General features: G+C 37.6%; 1 protein-coding gene across 5 annotated transcripts in view; it reads right to left on the bottom strand.

Moving 5' to 3' along the window:
- The window catches only part of FAM13A (family with sequence similarity 13 member A), a 315,289-nt gene that overhangs the window by 236,824 nt on the left and 58,099 nt on the right, over positions 1-20,366 (bottom strand). For 4 of the 5 annotated variants that reach the window (XM_066279160.1, XM_066279162.1, XM_066279161.1 and 1 more), the window contains one exon: positions 11,894-12,071. The exons of the other annotated variant lie outside the window; for it this stretch is intronic. In XM_066279160.1, coding sequence (XP_066135257.1) covers positions 11,894-12,071 — 178 coding nt within the window. The remainder of the gene's footprint in view (positions 1-11,893; positions 12,072-20,366) is intronic. 5 annotated transcript variants of the gene reach the window in all.

Genomic DNA, 20,366 nt, shown 5'->3' with positions numbered 1-20,366 from the left:
ATGAGAAGCATCAATCATTAGTTTTTCGTTGCACGTTGCAACACTTTAATTGTTCATTGATTGCTTTCTCATACGTGCCTTGACTGCGGGCCTTCTGCAGACCAAGTAACCCCTTGCTTGAGCCAGTGACCTTGGGCTCAAGCTGATAAGCTTTTGCTCAAACCAGCTGAGTCTGCACTCAAGCTGGTGACCTCAGGGTCTCGAACCTGGGTCTTCAGCATCCCAGTCTGATGCTCTATCCACTGCGCCACTGCCCGGTCAGGCAGAATACTATTCTTTAGAAGGATTTTTACTTATCTTAGAAACTAGAAAAATATCACAAGTTTCTTAGAAAAATATCATATATAACATATATAGCTTACAGTCTAAAGTTTGATAAATTTTTCATAGAAAAATAATTACTGTACCACAGTATACCATAAGAACTTTATTAAAACACTGTCATAGTATATTATAGAATGTGTAAACTCAGGTGTATAGCACAGTGGTTAGACAGTCATATACTTTACGAAGTGTTCCCCCCAATAATTCTGATACTGACCTGGCACCATACACTGCAACTCTGTTCTAGTCTTTTAAAAAAATGAATCTCAGCACTCATTCACAGAGGTATAGTTAAATTAAGGCAAATTAACACTAGTCAACATTTGAAAAAGAATGAAATATATAATACATTGATATTAAAAGTTCAAGAGCTCTCTGACCAGGTGGTGGCGGCTGTGAATAGTGTTGGACTGGGACACAGAGGACCCAGGTTCAAAACCCCGATGTTGCCAGCTTGATTGCGGGCTCATCCAGCTTGAGCGCAATGTCACTGGTTTGAGCATGGGATCATAGACATGACTCCACCCCATGGTCACTAGCTTGAGCCCAAAGGTCATTGGCTTGAACAAAGGGTCACTCGCTCTGCTGTAGCCTCCCCCCAACCCCGAAAGGCACATTTGAGAAGGCAATCAATGAACAACTAAGGAACCACAATGAAGAATTGATGCTTCTCATCTCTTGCCCTTCCTGTCTGCTGTCTGTCGCTCTCTCTGTCTCTGTCACCCACACACACAGAAAAAGTTCAAGTGCTACCATAAAACCAATCAAACTTCACAATATAGTCAAGCAGGATCCAATTTATATTTAAAATAGATTTCTGGCTAGATTCAGAAAGAAGGATGGAAGGATATACACCTTCTGGCTACTCATTTTATCTCTAGAGAGGAGAGGTTAGTATGGGAAGGACTAATGGAGTATACTTTATTTTTATTCTGCATACCTCTATATTGCTTGATATTTCACATTGATACTACCTAATCATCTAAATTTAATAAACCTGAACCTAAATGTACATGTTGAAAACCTAATAATTAAGAGTCACCTAGAAGCCCAGTATCTAGAACACCAAGCATATGCTGTTGGTATAATTTCTTTTCATTTTTCTGATTCTATATTTCACAGATAATATTTTGAATCTAAAATTGTATATTCTTTCAAAAATTATTATTTCATGAGGATGTTGCCTTATTTATTAGAAAAAAATCTTTCTTATATATTGAGTATACAATGTATTCACCTCAATTATTAAAAAAAGTATTTCTTTTGTTTGTCTTTTAGTGGTTCATGGAGAATCTGGTGCTTGAATGCCAGGCTTTCCACTGATTGTCCTTCTAACATATCCAGACTAACTGTGGTCACTAGAGTTGAAGTGTCTGTCTACTGTTCTTTGACCTAGTTAGAGAAACTTCAAGGACAAAATAACCATTTCTGCCTACTTAGAATCAATTAGATAAATGAGACAGTACAGTACTTGGTAAGTGCTCAGTCAACTGTTATAAGTTTTAGAGAGAATCTATTTCAATGAGAAAAGGACCTGGCAGTGACTTCTATACTTATAAGTTTAGAAATACATACCAATTAATAGATCACAATGATAGGAATGTATTTATTGCCATTGAATATACATTTCAAAATAATTAAAATGATAAATTTTGTTATGTATATCTTACCACAATAAAAATTTTAAGGTATAATAATTAGTAGACTATAATAAGAAATCATCACTTATTTGATATTTGACTAATTGAAGCAGGTTGTCAGAAATTCCCGAGATTACAACATGGTGATGGAGGAGGAAGATGTTCCAACTGCCTTCCAGGACCAAACTGGATTACAAATTACCGGTAATTTAAAAAATACTCATCTTGAAAAATCAACTTTTTGACTAAATGAAGAGGAATCTATAACCAAGGATCACAGAAGAAGCCACACTGAGACTGGTAGGAAGGGCAGAGGCGCGGAAAGGGCTGCCCCGCTCCCAGGAGCGAGAGGGGCTGAGGGTCCCAAGGGACTCTCACTGCAGGGAGGGTTGCCTGAGAGGTATGGGTCCTCAGCCCCAGGCCAGAAGCCCCAGCCTAGAGCCTTAGAACCTAGAAGAGGTGCCCAGTCAGCATTCAGTGGTGAAAAGAGCCAGGGTTACTGTCTGCAAGAAAGAGATGTAGCTCTCAGAGATGCAGGCTCCATCTTAAAAGGCCAGTGCAGAAAATATTGTTCATAGCCACTTACCCAGGGTTCTGGCAAGGGAGAGCTCTGATAACTAGAGTTGCATGAGGGGAGTGTAAAGTTGGAGGTCCAGGGAGAGACACTGTGAGGGACAGTCACCAGAACCTCTGTAGAAACTGTAAAAACTGTGGGCAGACCACATTTCTGTGTATCAGAGGACATACCCACTGGGCTCTTGGTGGCCACACCCTCCTGAGGTCTGTGAAAAATTCTGCATAGACTGACACCTAGGGCCAAGAGGTGGGAGCTCACCCATCATCCTTCCCAATCCCTGAATGCCCCAGGCTCTAGAATCTACCAGAGGTTTTATTTCAGTGGCCAAGCCCAACAAGCAGCCAGTAGACATAGGCTGTAGGAGACAGGGCTCAGGAAACCTTGGCCTTTTGTGGCATTTCTCAGTACCAGTGTGGGTAAAAACCAGCCTAGGTGTGCAGCTTGGTATTTCCATGAGCACCAGGGCCCAGCAATGGCAGCTACAAACTCAAAATTGCTTGTAGCTCCAAGAAGGTTGTGGAGGGCCAGTCACAAGCAGTGACCCCAATGGTCTGTGCTAGGTTCCCTCTAGGGAGGCTCAAGGAAGGCACATTCAGTGGCCAGCTGCAGAGAGCATCGGTTCAGGAACTAAATACCCCTGCCGATGGTGTGTCTTAAGGGAGGGTTCATTACACCAGGCCCAGCTGAGGTGAGTTCTGCTCCCTGTGATCAGCACTGGCACAGCAGCTCATGTGCACTGGACAGGGAGAAGCTTTACAGTCAGCCAGCCTGGGCGTTGGATATCCTGCCTTGTTAGGCTAAGTTCCACAGAGGGAAGGGATTGAGGCTTGGAGCACGGACAATAAAGCATGGGTCCCTGCAAGCCTATTGTTCAGTCTAGTTGAGGGCTTAGCTACTTTCTGGGGGGCACAGTCAGCCCCAGGGGAGGACTCTCTTAGTTTTCCTTCCTGAGACCTGGGGTTACCCAGCTGGAAGAACTTCTGCAGAGGGGACTGTCAGCCCAATCCAATCTGAGCCTGCTGCTCTCTTCACTGGGAAGAAATAGAATTGGAGTATCCAGCAGTGTCTGAAAAATTAGGCTCTGGAGTAGGGGCCACAATCCCTAAACTGAGCTCCTGACCAAGAGACCGCTGAAGTAACGGATCCCACTAGCACTCTATTCCCAACCTCAGCTGTCCTAACCCAACAAGCTTGCAACCTATATAGGGGTTGGTTGGGTGAGGCCAGACTGAGTCCACACTACAGTCTTTCCACAGAGGCTCTGTGGGAAGAATATGCAGCTGAAAAATGGAAGAAAATTCTGTGGCACTTGGGGCTTCTATGGAGCTGCTGTCATCTCTAAGCAGGAGAAAGGTAATCCTTATACACAGGATAACCCCACACACTACCCAGGCATAGGAAATGCAGACACAGACAGCGAACAGAGCAGTAGCTCCAGACAGGTAGCCCATGGCAGGTTACAAAGAACAGTTGATGCCAACCCAAGAAGACTTAGAACCAATAAAACCAGTAGTGGGTAGCAGATAGCACCAACACTAGACTCAGCTAGCTACAGAGCAGTACACCCACAGAAGTAGTCTGGTAGGCACCAAACACTGTGGAGAATAAATACGCCCAACAGGACAGACACTGCACAGTGTCTAATACACATGATCAGGGTTTACCCTTAGAGCTAGCCGGCCTGAAGGGATAACTGCACCAGTGAAAGGACCAACTGCATTCAATACTCAGATACAATGGGAGGGAAAATACTACTCTCAAAAAAGCATTCCCAGAGCAAAGACTCAGATGCCCTGGAAGTCAGAAACACCGAGCCTATCTCCTTCATAAAGACACCACAACAAATTTCAAAGTCAGACAGTGCTACCTAATACACAGAAAAAATGGGCAGACAAAAAAATTATGACCCAAATGAATCAACAAGAGAAATCCCCAGAAAAAGAACCAAATGAAAAGGAAGTAACCAAATTACCAGATGCAAAGTTTAAAATAATGATTTTTACGATGCTCAAGGACCTTAGAGTGATGATGGATGATCACAATGAAAATTTTAAAAAAGATATAGCAAGCATCAAAAAGGACATTGAAATCATAAAAAAGAACCAGTCAGAAATGACAAATACAATATCAGAAATGAAGACTTCACTAGAAGAAATCAACAACAGGCTGGAAGAAGATAACTGAATCAGCAACTTAGAGGACAAGATAAATGTAAGCACAGAAGCAGAGCAGTAAAAAGAAAAGAGGCTCCAGAAGACTGAAGAAACTCTAAAAGACCACTGTGACAACATCAAGAGAAACAACATCTGCATCATAGGGGTTCCTGAGGGAGAAGAGAATGAACAAGTGATACAGAACTTCTTTAAAGAAATCAGTTGAAAATTTCCCTAAATTGATTAAGAAAAAAGTCACACAAATTCAAGAAGCACAGAGAGTTCCATTAAAGATAAACCCATGGGCCTGACCTGTGGTGGCGCAGTGGGGTAAAGCGTCGACCTGGAACACTGAGGTCGCCGGTTCGAAACCTTGGGCTTGCCTGGTCAAGGCACATATGGGAGTTGATGCTTCCTGCTCCTCCCCCTTTTCTCTCTCTCTCTGTTTCTCTCTCTCACTCCTCTCTCTCTAAAATATCAATAAATAAAATATTAAAAAAAAAAAAACCATGGAGGCCTACATCAAGACACATCATAATTAAAATGCCAAATTTAAGAGACAAAGAAAGAATACTAAAAGCTTCAAGAGAAAAGCAGCTAATTACCTACAGAGGAGCCCCCATAAGGATGTCATCTGACTTCTCAACAGAAACACTTGAGGCATGCAGGGATTGGTAAGAAATATTCAAAATGATGAAAAATAAGAACCTACAACCAAGATTATTTATCCAGCAAGGGTATCATTTAAAATTTAAAGAGGAAATAAAAAGCTTCCCAGACAAAAAAGACTCAAGGAATTCATTACAACCAAAGCAGTACTGCAAGAAATGTTAAGGGGCCTGCTGTAAAAAGAGGAAAGAAAAAAAGAAAGCTAGAGAAAGAGGATTGTAGGTTTAAAGAATAAAATGGCAATAAATTAAGTACATATCAATAAGAACTTTAAGTGTGAATGGATTGAATGCTCCAATCAAAAGACATACGGTAGCTGCATGGATAAGAAAACAGGACCCATGTATATACTGTCTATAAGAGATCCACCTCAGAACAAAAGATACACATAGACGGAAAGTAAAGGGTTAGAAAAAAGTATTTCATGCAAATGGAAATGAAAGAAAGCTAAGATAACATTACTTATATCTGATGAAATAGCCTTTAAAACAAAGGCTACAATAAAGAATAAATAAGGTCACTACATAATGATAAAGGGAGCAACCAACAGGAGGATATAACCATTGTAAATATTTATGCACCTAATATAGGAGCACCTAAATATATAAAGCAGATTTTGATAGACATAAAGGGTGAGATTGAAAGCAATATTATGTATAATGGTAGAGGATTTTAATATACCACTAACATTAATGGATAGATCCTCCAGACAGAAAATTAACAAAGAAACTGTAGCCTTAAATGGTACACTAGGTCAATTGGATTTAATTGATATCTTCAGAATCTTTCACCCCAAAGCAGCAAAATTTTCATTCTTTTCCAGTGCTCCTGATACATTCTCTAGGATAGACCACAAGTTAGAACATAAATCATGTATAAATAAATTTAGGAAGATTGAAATCATATCAAGCATCTTTTCTGATTACAATGGCATGAAACTAGAAATCAACTAAAATACAAAAACTGAAAAACATTCAAACACTTGGAGGCTAAATATCATGTTATTAAATAGTGAATGAGTTAACAATGAAATAAGGAAGAAATAAAATATTTCCATGAAACCAATGATAATGAACATACAACAACCCAAAGTCTATGGGACACAGCAAAAGCAGTCCTGAGAGGGAAGTTCAAAGTATTACAGGCATACCTTAAGAAGCAAAACAAAAAAACAAAAACAACTCAAAAAACAACCTAACCCCACACCTAAAAGAACTAGAAAAAGACCAATAAATAAAGCCCAGAGAAAATAGAAGGGAGGAAATAATAAAGATCACAGGGGAAATAAATGGCATAGAGGCTAAAAAAAAAAAAAAAAATACAAAAGATCAGTGAAACCAATAACTGGTTCTTTACAAAGGTAAACAAGATTGACAAATCTTTAACCAGACTCATCAAGGAAAAAAGAGAGAGGACCCAAATAAATAAAATTAGAAATGCAAGTAGAGAAGTAACAACTGATACCACAGAAATAAAAAGGATTGTAAGAAATGCTAAGAAGGTCTGTATGCCAAAAAATTGGACAACATAGGTGAAATGAATAAATTCCAAAAAACATACAGTCTTTCAAAACGCAATCTGGAAGAATCAGAAAACCTAAAAGACTAATTATAACAAATGAAATTGAAGCAGTTAACAAAAAATTCCCAGCAAACAAAAATCCTGGAGTGAATGACTTCACAGGGAATCTTACCAAACATTCAAAGAACTAACATCTATCCTTCTCAAGCTATTCCAAAAAATTCAAGAGGAGGGAAGACTTCCAAGCTCATTTTATGAGGCAAGCATTGTCCTCATTCCAAAACCAGGTAAAGACACTACAAAGAAAAAAAGCTATAGTAAGGAATAAATAAGGTCACTACATAATGATAAAGTCCTATACCCCTGATGAACATAGATGCTAAAAATCTCAGCAAAATATTAGCAAACAGGATCCAGCAATACATTAAAAAGATCATTCATCACGATTAAGTGGGATTTATTCCAGGGAGGCAAGGCTGGTACAATATTCTCAAATCAATGAATGTAATTCATCACATAAACAAAATGAAAGATAAAATTCACATGACTATATCAAAGATGCAGAAAATTCATATGGTAAAATCCAATACCCATTTATGATCAAAACTCTCAGCAAAACGGGAATACAGGGAATATATCTCAACATAATAAAGGCCATCTATGACAAATGCACAGCCAACATCATATTCAATGGACAAAAATTTAAAGTAATCTCCTTAAGATCAGGAACAATGCAGGGTGCCCCCTTTCACCATCCTCATTCAACATTGTTCTGGAAGTCCTAGCCACAGCAATCAGACAAGAAGAAGAAATAAGAGGCATCCAAATTGAAAAAGAAGAAGTAAAACTGTCATTATTTGCTAATGACATTATACCGTACATAGAAAATGCTAAAGTTTCAGTCAAAAACTACTAGGCCTGGCCTGACTTGTGGTGGCACAGTGGAAAAGCGTCGACCTGGAAATGCTGAGGTCACCGGTTTGAAACCCTGGGCTTGCCTGGTCAAGGCACATATGGGAGTTGATGCTTCCAGCTCCTCCCCCCCTTCTCTCTCTCTGTCTCTCCTCTCTAAAATGAATAAAAATTAAATAATAATAATAATAATAATAATAATAAAACTACTAGGCCTGATAAATGAATTTAACAATGTGGCAGGATATAAAATCAATATTAAGAAATCAGTGGCATTTTTATACACCAGCAATACACTGTCAGAAAGAGAAATTAAGGAAACAATCCCCTTTACTACTACAACAAAAAAAATAAAGTACTTAGGAATAAATTTGACCAAGGAGGTTTAAAGACTTATACTCAAGAAATTATAAGACATTGAAAAAAGAAATCAAAGAAGATACAAGCAAATAAAAGCATATATCATGTTCATGGATAGGAAGAATAAACATGATTAAACTGTCTATACTACCCAAAGCAATCTACAGATTTAATGAAATTCCTATTAAAATACCAATGACATACCTCATAGATATAGAACAAATATTCCAAAAATTCAATGGAACCATAAAAGAACCCGAATAGCCTCAGCAATCTTGAAAATTAAGAACTAAGTGGGAGGTATCACACTTCCTGATATCAAGTTATACTACATGGCCTTTGTAATCAAAACAGCTTGGTACTGGCATAAGAAGAGGCATACAGATCAAAGGAATAGAACAGAGAACCCAGAAATAAACCCACACCGTTACAGTCAGTTGATATTTGACAAAGGAGGCAAGGGTATACAATGAAGTAAAGACAGTCTCTTTAATAAATAGTGTTTAGAAAATTGGACAGGTACATGCAAAAAAAAGTGAAACTATACCACAAACTTACACCATTCACAAAAATAAACTCAAATTGGACAAAAGACTTAAATGTAAATTGCAAAACTGTAAAAATCTTGGAAGAGAACATAGGCAGTAAACTCTCTGATATCTCTCACAGCAATATTTTTGCTGATATATCTCCACAAGCAAGTGAAATAAAGGACAAAATACATAAATGAGACTATATCAAACTAAAAAGCTTTTGCACAGCAAAAGACATCATTAACAAAATAAAAAGACAATCCACACAATGGGAGAACATATTCGCCAATGCATCTGATAAAGAGTTAATAACCAAAATTTATAAAGAATTTCTAAAACTCAACACTAGGAAGGTAAACAATCTAATTAAAAAATGGGCAAAGGAACTGAATAGACACTTCTCCAAAGAGGACATACAGATGGCCAATAGGCATATGAAAAAATGTTCAACATCAACAATCATCAGAGAAATGCAAATTAAAACCACAATGAGATACCACCTCACATCTCTCAAAATGGCGCTCATTAACAAATCAACACATAACTGCTGGAGAGGGAGAATCCTTCTGCACTGTTGGTGGGAATGCAGACTTGTGCAGCCAATGTAGAACACAGTAAGGTGTTTCCTCAAAAAATTAAAAATAGAACTGCCTTTTGACCCAGTTATCCCACTTTTAGAAATATATTCTAAGAATCTCAAAACACGAATTCAAATGAAGATATGCACCCCCATATTTATTGCAGCTTTGTTTACAATAGTCAAGATTTGGAAACAGCACAAGTGTCCATTAGTGGATGAGTGAATAAAAAGCAGTGGTACATATACACAATGGAATACTATGCAGCAATGAAAAAGAAGGAAATCTTAACTTTTGCAATGGCATGTATGGACCTGACGACTTTTTTTATTGTATTTTGTATTTATTTATTCATTTTAGAGAGGAGAGGGAGAGAGAGAGAGAGAGGAGAGATAGAGAAAAGGGGGGAGGAACTGGAAGCATCAACTCCCATATGTGCCTTGACCAGGCAAGCCCAGGGTTTTGAACTGGCGACCTCAGCATTTCCAGGACAACGCTTTATCTACTGCGCCACCACAGGTCAGGCTGGACCTGACGATTTTTATGCTAAGTGAAATAAGCCAGGCAGAGAAAGAAAAATATTATATAATCTCACTTATATGTGGACTCTAATGAACATGGTGAACTGAGGAACAGAATAGAGGCAGAGGCGGGGTCACAGGGAGCAGAGGGACAGCTGTCAGAGAGAACGGGGATGAGGAGACAGGATCAGAGAAGGTGAAGGGATTAGTGAAATTATATATACATAACACATACATACCGATAACAGGACAGCAAATGTCAGAGTGAAGAGGGGGTGGGGGTCGGGGAGGGGGACAAAGGGGTGTAACGAGAGGCACGTGGTTGAGGGGAGAGGGTGTTATATTAAACAGGACACTTGACTCTATGTTATCACAATAAATTTAAAAGAAAATTTTAATTTTAAAAAGGACAAAAGAAAGAAATTCCAGATCAAGCCCAATCCAATAAATCAGCATGAGGTAGGCATGTGGATTATGAAATAAACATTCTATTTACAAGCTCATTTTCACCTCTTCTGGAATCTAGGGTTTCAAAATCGCTGAGTAGTTTTCCACTTACCTTTACTTCTTACACATAAGTCATCAGTGTTTACTCTCCAGATAGAAGTAAAAATAAATAAAACTTTTTTTTACTGCCACAGGGCTTCTGAATAAGATAAATTAGTGGAGCCTGTGTTTGAGACATTTATTCATGAGACCCTAACATTTCCTATGAAATGCTATTATTTAAAATTTAAATCTGTAAAGTTACAAAGGCAATCATTATTAAGGTAGAACTTCTCCCCCTCGTAGGCTGCAAATGTCCTGGAACCCTGAAGCCACTATGATATATGTTTATATTTAGACAGTGGTTCTTGGGACTGTAAATTACTAGCTCTGAGCAGCTGAATGAGTCTGTAGATTAATGGAGTGGATAATAAGCAGACACAGTGTTTAAAAAACCCAACAACTTCCTAAGAATGTCAGAGAGCTTTTAAAGTGTGAGTGATCTCTTTTTCTCTCCTTATATCTAGAAGGAATGTGTTTGATATCTGTGGGGATTAACAGGAGAGTTAAAAGCAAAATCCCTGCACTGTAAGATCATGTTTCATATACTAAAGAGCTACAAAGAATAACAGGGAAAATAAAATATAAAGCTTTAAAAAAGTTCTTGTGGCTAGTGATGTAGCAGTCACCACAGAAACTAGTTTATTTCTAGTCTAGCTTATTCCTAGAAAGTAAATAAGTAAATGTAGCTGAGGTTAAAATTTGCTGTCACTGACATAGTCTACTTGTAATTTTCCATCCATTTGCAATGTTTTGAACTTTATCAATATTAAAAAAATTATGCACTATATATCATATTGCTTCTCTTTCTTCTAATCAATGTATCAGATATTTTGTTTTGTTTGCTTTTTAATGCCCTTTCTGGTAAAAGTAAAACTTAGTTCTAGGACTTTAAAGGAAGGTGTTTGAAATATTACAAGTGATAGTTTTCTTATTTTTTTTATTATTATTATTTTTTTTTTGTATTTTTCTGAAGCTGGAAACGGGGAGAGACAGTCAGACAGACTCCAGCATGTGCCCAACCGGGATCCACCTGGCACGCCCACCAGGGGGCGATGCTCTGCCCCTCTGGGGCGTCGCTCTGTTGCGACCAGAGCCACTCTAGCGCCTGGGGCAGAGGCCAAGGAGCCATCCCCAGCGCCCGGGCCATCTTTGCTCCAATGGAGCCTTGGCTGCGGGAGGGGAAGAGAGAGACAGAGAGAAAGGAGAGAGGGAGGGGTGGAGAAGCAGATGGGCGCTTCTCCTGTGTGCCCTGGCCGGGAATCGAACCCGGGACTTCTGCACACCAGGCCGACGCTTTACCACTGAGCCAACCGGCCAGGGCTACAAGTGATAGTTTTATAAGAAGGTATTATTTGCTTTCTTCAAAATTGGGGCAAAAAAAAAAAAAAAACCCCAACAAAAAACAGGCTAAAGTGCCCAATAGCGAGATGGAACTTCTCCAACATAAATTGGTTGAATTTTCATTTTGATATACATTAGTACATCCCAGTATTTCAGGCAGTGCTAAAGAAAAAGGGGTATGTGATAATATTTAAAGCAAAACTCCACTAACTTACTGAAAGCAGTTGGGCCCAAATACAGTGGCAAGATTGTGAACAGTCATGCGATTCTGCACGTGGTGCGTGGCTACTTTTGTCAAGAACTGGCACAGAAACTTGAGGAGGTGGTAGTGCGTGTCTGGCAGCTCTTTTAGTAAGTCTCTTAAACTACTCTCCTGAGCATCATTTCTGTCATCTGAAAAGAAAAATAAAATATGTTCTCAGGCATATTTCACAGTAAAAATAACAAGAGTATACAGGTATATTAAGTTCTAACACTTTATTCAGAAAAAATTCCTAAAGACTGAGATAGGCCATCAAAAAAGAGACATTTTTGCCTTTTCTATGCTCTTTAAGCATTTAACTCTTTTATTGTTTAATTTTATAATTTTATTTAGACAATTTTAACGGGGTGACATTGATCAACTAGAATGCATAGATTTAGAGAAAACATCTCTAGATCATTTTGACATTCAATTATGTTGTATACCTATCACCCAAAGTCATATTATCCTCCATCACCTTCTATTTGGTTTTCTTTAGGCCCCTCCCTCCACTCCCTTCCCCTCCCCCGGGTAACCACTGCACTCTTATCTATGTCCATGAGTCTCAATTTTGTGTCCCACCTATGTATGGAGTCAAACAGTTTTTAGCTTTTTCTGATTTATTTATTTCACTCAGTATAATGTTATCAAAGTCCATCCGTGTTGTCGTAAATGATCCTATTTCTTATGGCTGAGCAGTATTCCACAGAATATATGTACCACATCTTCTTTATCCAATCCTCTATTGAAGGGCTTTTTGGTTGTTTCCATGTCTTTGCCACTGTGAACAATGCTGCAATGAACATGGGGCTGCATGTGTCTTTACGTATCAATGTCTCTGAGTTTTGGGGGTATATACCCAGTAGAGGGATTGTTGGGTCATACGGTAGTTGTTCTTAATTTTTTGAGGAACCACCATACTTTCTTCCATAGTGGTTGTACTACTTTACATTCCCACCAACAGTGAATGAGGGTTCCTTTTTCTCCACAGCCTCTCCAACATTTGTTATTATCTGTCTTGTTGATAATAGCTAATCTAACAGGTGTGAGGTGGTATCTCATTGCAGTTTTGATTTGCATTTCTCTAATAGTTAGTGAAGATGGGTGTCTTTTCATATATCTGTTGGCCATTTGTATTTCTTCTTGGGAGAAGTGTCTGTTCATGTTCTCTTTCCATTTTTTTTATTGGATTGTTTGCTTGTCTGCTTTTGAGTTTTGTGAGTTCTTTGTATATTTTGGATATTAGGCCCTTATCTGAGCTGTTGTTTGAAAATATCATCTCCCACTTAGTTGGCTATTTGTTTTGTTGTCAGTTTCTCTTGCTGAGCAAAAGCTTCTTAGTCTGATGTAGTCCCATTCCTTTATCTTTGCCCTCACTTCCCTTGCCTTTGTAGTCAAATTCATAAAATGTTCTTTATGGCCAAGATCCATGAGTTTAGTACCTATGTTTTCTTCTATGTAATTTAATGTTTTAGATCTTCTATTTAGGTCTTGATCTATTTTGAATTAATTTTGGTACAAGGAGACAAACTGTAGTTGAGTTTCATTATTTTGCATGTGGCTCTCCAATTTTCCCAGCACCATTTATTGAAGAGGCTTTTATTTCTCTATTGCATGCTTATGGCCCCTTTATCAAAGATGATTTGACCATATATATGTGGTTTTATTTCTAGGCTCTTTATTATGTTCCATTGGTCTGAGTGTCTCTTTTCCTGCCAATACCATGCTGTGTTTTTTTTTAATTTTTTTTTATTTATTCATTTTTAGAGAGGAGAGAGAGACAGAGAGAGAGAAGGGGGGAGGAGCTGGAAGCATCAACTCCCATATGTGCCTTGACAAGGCAAGCCCAGGGCTTTGAACCGGCAACCTCAGCATTTCCAGGTTGACGCTTTACCCACTGCACCACCACAGGTCAGGCTACCATGCTGTTTTGATTATTGTGGCTCTGTAGTATAATTTGAAGTCAGATATTGTAATGGCCCCAGCTTTGTTTTTTTGCTTAGGATTACTTTGGCTATTCAGGGTTTTTTATGGCTCCATATAAACCTGATGATTTTTTGTTCCATTTCTTTAAAAAATAACATTGGAATTTTGATGGGAATTGCAATAAATTTGTATATTGCTTTGGGTAATATGGTCATTTTAACTATATTTATTCTTCCTATCCAAGAACAAGGAATATTTTTCCATTTCATTGTATCTTTTTTGATTTCCTTTAACAATGCTTTATAGTTTTCATTATTTAGGTCCTTTACATTCTTTGTTATGTTTATTCCTAGGTATTTTACTTTTTTGTTGCAACCATAAAAGGGATTATTTTTTAGTTCATTTTCTGCAATTTCATTGTTTGCATATAAGAAAGCAATAGACTTCTGTATATTAATTTTGTATCCTGCAACCTTACTGTTTTGGTTTATTGTTTCCAATAGCCTTTCTGTGGAGTCTTTGGGATTATATCATTTGCAAAAAGTGAAACTGTTACTTCTTCTTTCCTAATATGAATGCCTTTTATTTCTTTCTCTTGTCTGATTGCTCTGGCTAGAACTTCCAGCACTACATTGAATAGGGATAGAGAAAATGGGCAGCCTTGTCTTGTTCCTGATTTTAGAGGAAAAGTTTTTAGTTTTTTGCCATTTAATATGATGTTAGCTGATGGTTTGTCATAAATGGCCTTTATTATGTTGAGATATTTTCCTTCTATACCCATTTTGTTGAGTGTTTTTAACATAAAATGATGTATTTTATCGAATGCCTTTTCTGCACCTTTTGATAGGATCATGTGGTTTTTGTTCTTTGTTTTGTTGATATGGTTTATTATATTAATTGTTTTATGCTTGTTGAACCATCTTTGTGATTCAGGGATGAATCCCACTTGATCATGGTGAATTATTTTTTTTAATGTGTTGTTGTATTCGATTTGCTAGTATTTTGTTTTTGCATCTGTATTCATTAGAGGTATTGGTCTGTAGTTTTCTTTTTTTGTGCCATCCTTGCCAGGTTTTGGAATGAGGGTTATGTTGGCCTCATAAAATGTGTTTGGAAATATTGCTTCTTCTTCACTTAACTTTTTTTAATGTTAAAGAATGCCTAACTTATTCAAGACATCCTAAAAATCACGAGCTTTATTCACTGCATAAAACGAGTTCAATATTTTATTATCTTGTCCAAAATCAAGATGACAGTGGGTTTTTATCCATAGCAGAATCTTCCATTTGATTTTTAGCTTTGTTAAAAACAAGAATCTCTTAATCTGAATAAAATTGATACAAGAGATCTACCTTGGTCTCTATGAATGACATTAAACTTAGTGATCAGAAATCTGTTCACAAAAAAAAAAACTCAAGAAAAACTTTTCTATATAACTATTTCTATATCACTTTATAATAGCTAACATATCAGAGTTTAAAACTTGATATATGCCTCTCATACAAAAGCCTAATTACCTTGTATACAGCTCAAACATCTACAGATGTTCTAAAATTTACTGGTAGATATATGACAAGTTTCTCCTCAATTTTCAAAGATTTGTTTATTTTGTTAATATCTAAACACAGTAAAGTTGCTATGCAAATAATCATAATCTATCTTTTAGACAGATGTCTAAGAAAATGAAAACAACCCAGTTGAAATTAATACAAATTGGCTTAACTTAGATAAGTCAGCTGCTTTACCCAGGCATGTGAATAAGAAATAGAAAAGTGAGGCAAATGAGATGCAACAGAAGATGCTTAGTCAGTGTTACAAAATGTATGCATGACATGATGTCACTGCAGGAAGTGAAAACACAAAAAGTCACATAAAGTGCCACTTTGTGGCACAGCACAAGAATCCAGGCTCAAGACTTACTTCCCGGTTAGCATCCATTCTGCCACCTATTAAAGTAGCCCAGCCTTACCTGCCATGTCACTTTTAGTTACTGGAAGTCAACCGCAGTCCCAAAGTATTAGATGGAAAAATACCAGAAACAAACAATTCCTACATTCTAAATCACACACTGTTCTGAGCAGTGTGATGGAGCCTCACAGCACCCTGCTTTACCCCAACCAGGACATGAATCATCCCTTTGTTCAGCATCTCCACTCTGTCGATGCTTCCACCAGTCAGTCACTCAGTAGCTCCTGGTTGTCAGATCCACTGCCATGGCATGACAGTGCTTGTGTTCAAGTATTTTACTTAATAACGTCCCCAAAGCACAAGAGTAATGATGCTGGCAAGTTGGATATGCCAAAGAGAAGCCACATGTGCTTCTTTTATGTAAAAAGATGAAAGTTCTTAACAGTAGGTAGAAAAATTGTATGCTGAGGTTGCTAAGATCTATGATACAAATGAATCTTTTACTCCTGAAATTGTGAAGAGGAAAAAGGAATTCATGCTAGTTTGGCTGTCATAGCTCAAGAGTTATGGCCACAGTGCATAATAAGTACTTAGTTAAGATGGGAAAGGCATTACATTTGTGAGTATAAGATATGAAGAGAAAACGTGTTCTGATTGAGCCAATAGATACTTTACCAGGGGATCCCCTAAAATGAATGACATCAAGCCAATCACTGCCAGTAAAGAATGATTTCACAGATTCAGAAATAAGTTTGGACAGAAAAATATAAAAATTACTGGAGACCAATTCACAAAACTTTTATTAGAGTGTATTGTTATGATTGCTCTGTTTATTAGCTGTTGCTATTAATATCCTACTGTGCCTAACTTACAAACTTTACCATCGGTATGTATGTATAGGAAAAAAGAGTTTGGTACTATCTGTGCTTTCAGGCATCCATTGGGGTTCCTGGAACATATCCTCCATGAATAGTCCGTTATGGACTACTGTACCTGTGTGACCTTATACTCTTTAACAAGTTCTGTTTCCTTATTTGTAAATGGTAATATTAACTATCTCACCGGGTTGTGGGGGGGATTACATATATTGACAATTGTAAAGTACTTATAACAGTGGCTGACACATAGTAAGTGCTATATAAGTATTAATAAGTCCTTCTACTTTACCTTCAATGATTTGGTTTTATGAGCATACTGTGGTGGTTTTAATGAAATGCTTTCTAATATAAGCCATTTCACCTTTGTGGATGTTAAAATAAGTGATGCTGCCATAGATAGCAATGCCAAAGTTGTTCAGATTTCAATCTTTGATAGAACTGTTTTGGAAAACATTCTATTTATTATTAGAATTATTATGTCTTACTGATCATAAACAATGTGGTCCCTAATTTTCAGGGTGAAATAGATTTCTTGACATGAGAAGTTTTCCATATTAATTTATTTTTAAAAATGAAATAAATCATATTCTAATATTTTGATAATCCATGTAGTATATTGCTCATGATGGCAGTATTTTCCATTGCGCAAAGAGCTTGACTAGTAGAGTCAAGATTTACTTGACTAGTAGCATGAGAGGAAAATAAGTTTGGAGGTGATTAAAAACTAATTAAAGACTACCCATTTCTGATACCTGTATATTATAAACATAAATAGCTATAAAGAGAAAAATGTAGTTCCGTTTGTTTAATGTAGTTTCTTTTTTTACAGTGACTAATCCAAAGCGAGCCTGAATGTATTTCATGGGTGTGTTTTCTCTGTTTGAAGCTGTGGTTTACAGCATCTTGACTTCTTTGCTCATCATTCTCCTGCTTCCATTGTGACTGCATATGTTTGAGTTTTCTTTAACTTATAAAAAGTTATTGCTGCAAGCAATTTATTGCGAGTATAATTCATTATATTATATTTATTCATTGTATAATATTTCCTTCTGACTTTACCATAGTTTATTCATCCACTCCCCTACTGATGGGTGCCTGGGTTGGTTCAGGTTTTTCCTGGAGACGGTGCTGCGATGATCATACCTGTACACATCTCCTTGGGTACGTGTACAGGAGTGTACCTTAGGTATATGTCAGAGTGAAACTGCTTGGTCATTGTATTTGTAAACTACAAGTTAAATAAGGCCATACTGCTTTCCAAAGAACAAATTAACCTCTACCTGAAAATAAAGGATAAAATAAAATTCAAGATTAAACATTGGCAAATATTTAAAAAATAAAATTTTAAAAATATAGAAGTGTGGTTTAACTCCTACCATTTAAGGGTACAAGCAATAGCATTTCAACAGCCTTGATAAGAGGCCACTGGCCTTCTATCTCTAAACTGAAACCTTAAACCCTTGGGTGTGAAGATATGTCATCAAATAAAATAAATTCTCAAATAGTTATGTTTATGATAATGTCTTTGAAAAAAACAGCAGTTTCATCATTTACTTCCAATTTTTGAAATCCAATAGATAATCTTTTCAGGAAATAAAATGGAGAAATAATGGGAAGGGAGACATATATTCAGAGAACCTCAAAAATTAATTAAATCCTTATGGTACAAATGGAAGAATCACTAGACATGTTCTCAGAAAGCAAAAGTAGAATGTTCCTGCAGTCAGGGCACACAGGGGAAGTGCTCATCTGCTTCTCCACCCTCCCCCTCTCACTTCTCTCTCTCTCTCTCTCTCTTCCTTTCCTGCAGCCATGGCTCAATTGGATCAAGTTGGTCCTGGGCACAGAGGATGGCTCCATGGCCTCTGCCTCAGGTGCTAAAAAGCTCAGTTGCCAAGCAATGAATGCAATGAAGCAATGCCCAGATGGGCAGAATATCACCCTCTAGTGGGCTTGCTGGGTGGATCCTGGTTGGGGTGCATGCAGGAGCCTGTCTCTCTGCCTCCCCTCCTCTCACTGAATTTTAAAAAAAGCAAAAGTAATTGAGGAATCTGTGTTTTATATTTATCTCATTCTATGACAAAGCACATCCAATTCCTCTGACAGAAGATGTATTCTTGACTCACTCACTGGGCGAGTATGTAGACTGGCCTCTACTTCATTGGTTTTGACAACTGCATACTACATTTGAAACTTAAGTAGTCAAAATTTATCTCCTGAATCTTTATTTAAATATACTGACAGTGCAGTAAACACCTCAATTTATCAGCATGACATTTCTCCTCACCTCTTTTTATACTGATTAATTATGTGCTAACATACTGAGAATCGAAAATTTGTCTGCCTTCCCAGAAATGTGTGGTACATGTCATTAGTATTGCCAGCCTGAAGTAATCTTATAGCAAGACTTCCTACATGAGAGGATACTCATGGCTCAACTCCCTTACAGAGGCTTGCAGGAAAATACCCCGTACAGCACTGAGTTGGGAAGTCTGGGTGCAAACATGCCTAATAAGAAGATGCCTTTTCATGCCTGTGAGAAACAACGTTCATAATAATTACTTTATTATTACTTTTATTATCTTTTGATTTGCTGATACCCAAATATAATAAACACTGCCTTACTCTTTCATGGTTCTTGCATTTATATTGGTAATTACAATGCCTCCCTCAAGTTTCCTCATTATAAGAATTAGCAATGCTTCTATTTTTTAGCACATGAATGCATAATGTATACTTACCGCACACTATCTGTAATATTTATCATGAGCTTTCTAAGTGTCTGACATTCTTCAACACTAAAGACACAGCACTGAACAAAAGAAACTTCATGCTTTTATGAAACATGTTCAAATCAAAGGGAGAGGGACAATGAAACCAATTAGTAACGTAAGTGCTATGAAGAAACATAAAGCAGGGCAAAGGGAAATACAGCAGAGTTATGTGGGAGTTTGGAATGTTGTTTCATTTAACACACTCAGGGGCTCAGGGGAGGCCTAATACGGTAACAACTGAGCAGAGTGAAGGAAAGAGGAAGTGCACTCTAAGCAGTGAAAACAGAAAATGCTAGAACCCTGCAAGTGGTATTAGGTAAAAGAGAGGCAGGAAATAAAATCAGGAGACAGTTTGGGGGAGGACTAGGGCAGATCATCACAGTCTTATTTTAAGCCATGACCTTTCTTCCTCTGAGTGAGGGTTTTGAGCTGTTGGGAGATCTGACTTTAAAAGACAACTCTGGCTGCAGTGCTGAATCTAGACTATGAGGAGCAAAGCTGAAAGCAGGAAGACTAGTTAGGGGCCTACTGTGACAGTACAGAAGAGAAAAGCCAGTTGGCCCTGAACCAGCTTGACAGGGTGAGATGGTAAGACATGGGCAGATTCTGGCTATAGTTCAAAGGTGTCTTGTTTGTTCTACATATGTAAATTGTTTTATACATATGTAAAATACATGTATATAATACTCGCCCATTCAAAAAATATTTAATGAGTGATTTATTCTATGCCAGGCCCAATTCTAAGCATTTGTGATACATTAGTAATCAGAACAAACAAACCTCTGCCTTCATGGACTTACAGTCTAGTGCAGAGGCCCCCAAACTTTTTACACAGGGGGCCAGTTCACTGTCCCTCAGACCGTTGGAGGGCCAGACTATAAAAAAAAACTATGAACAAATCCCTATGCACACTGCACATATCTTATTTTAAAGTAAAAAAACAAAATGGGAATACAATATT

This window comes from Saccopteryx bilineata, chromosome 5 (assembly GCF_036850765.1).
Source record: "Saccopteryx bilineata isolate mSacBil1 chromosome 5, mSacBil1_pri_phased_curated, whole genome shotgun sequence".
Classification (NCBI taxonomy): Eukaryota; Metazoa; Chordata; class Mammalia; order Chiroptera; family Emballonuridae; genus Saccopteryx; species Saccopteryx bilineata.
The sequence above is the reverse complement of the archived record's forward strand: the minus strand, read 5'-3'. Positions and strand labels throughout refer to the sequence as shown.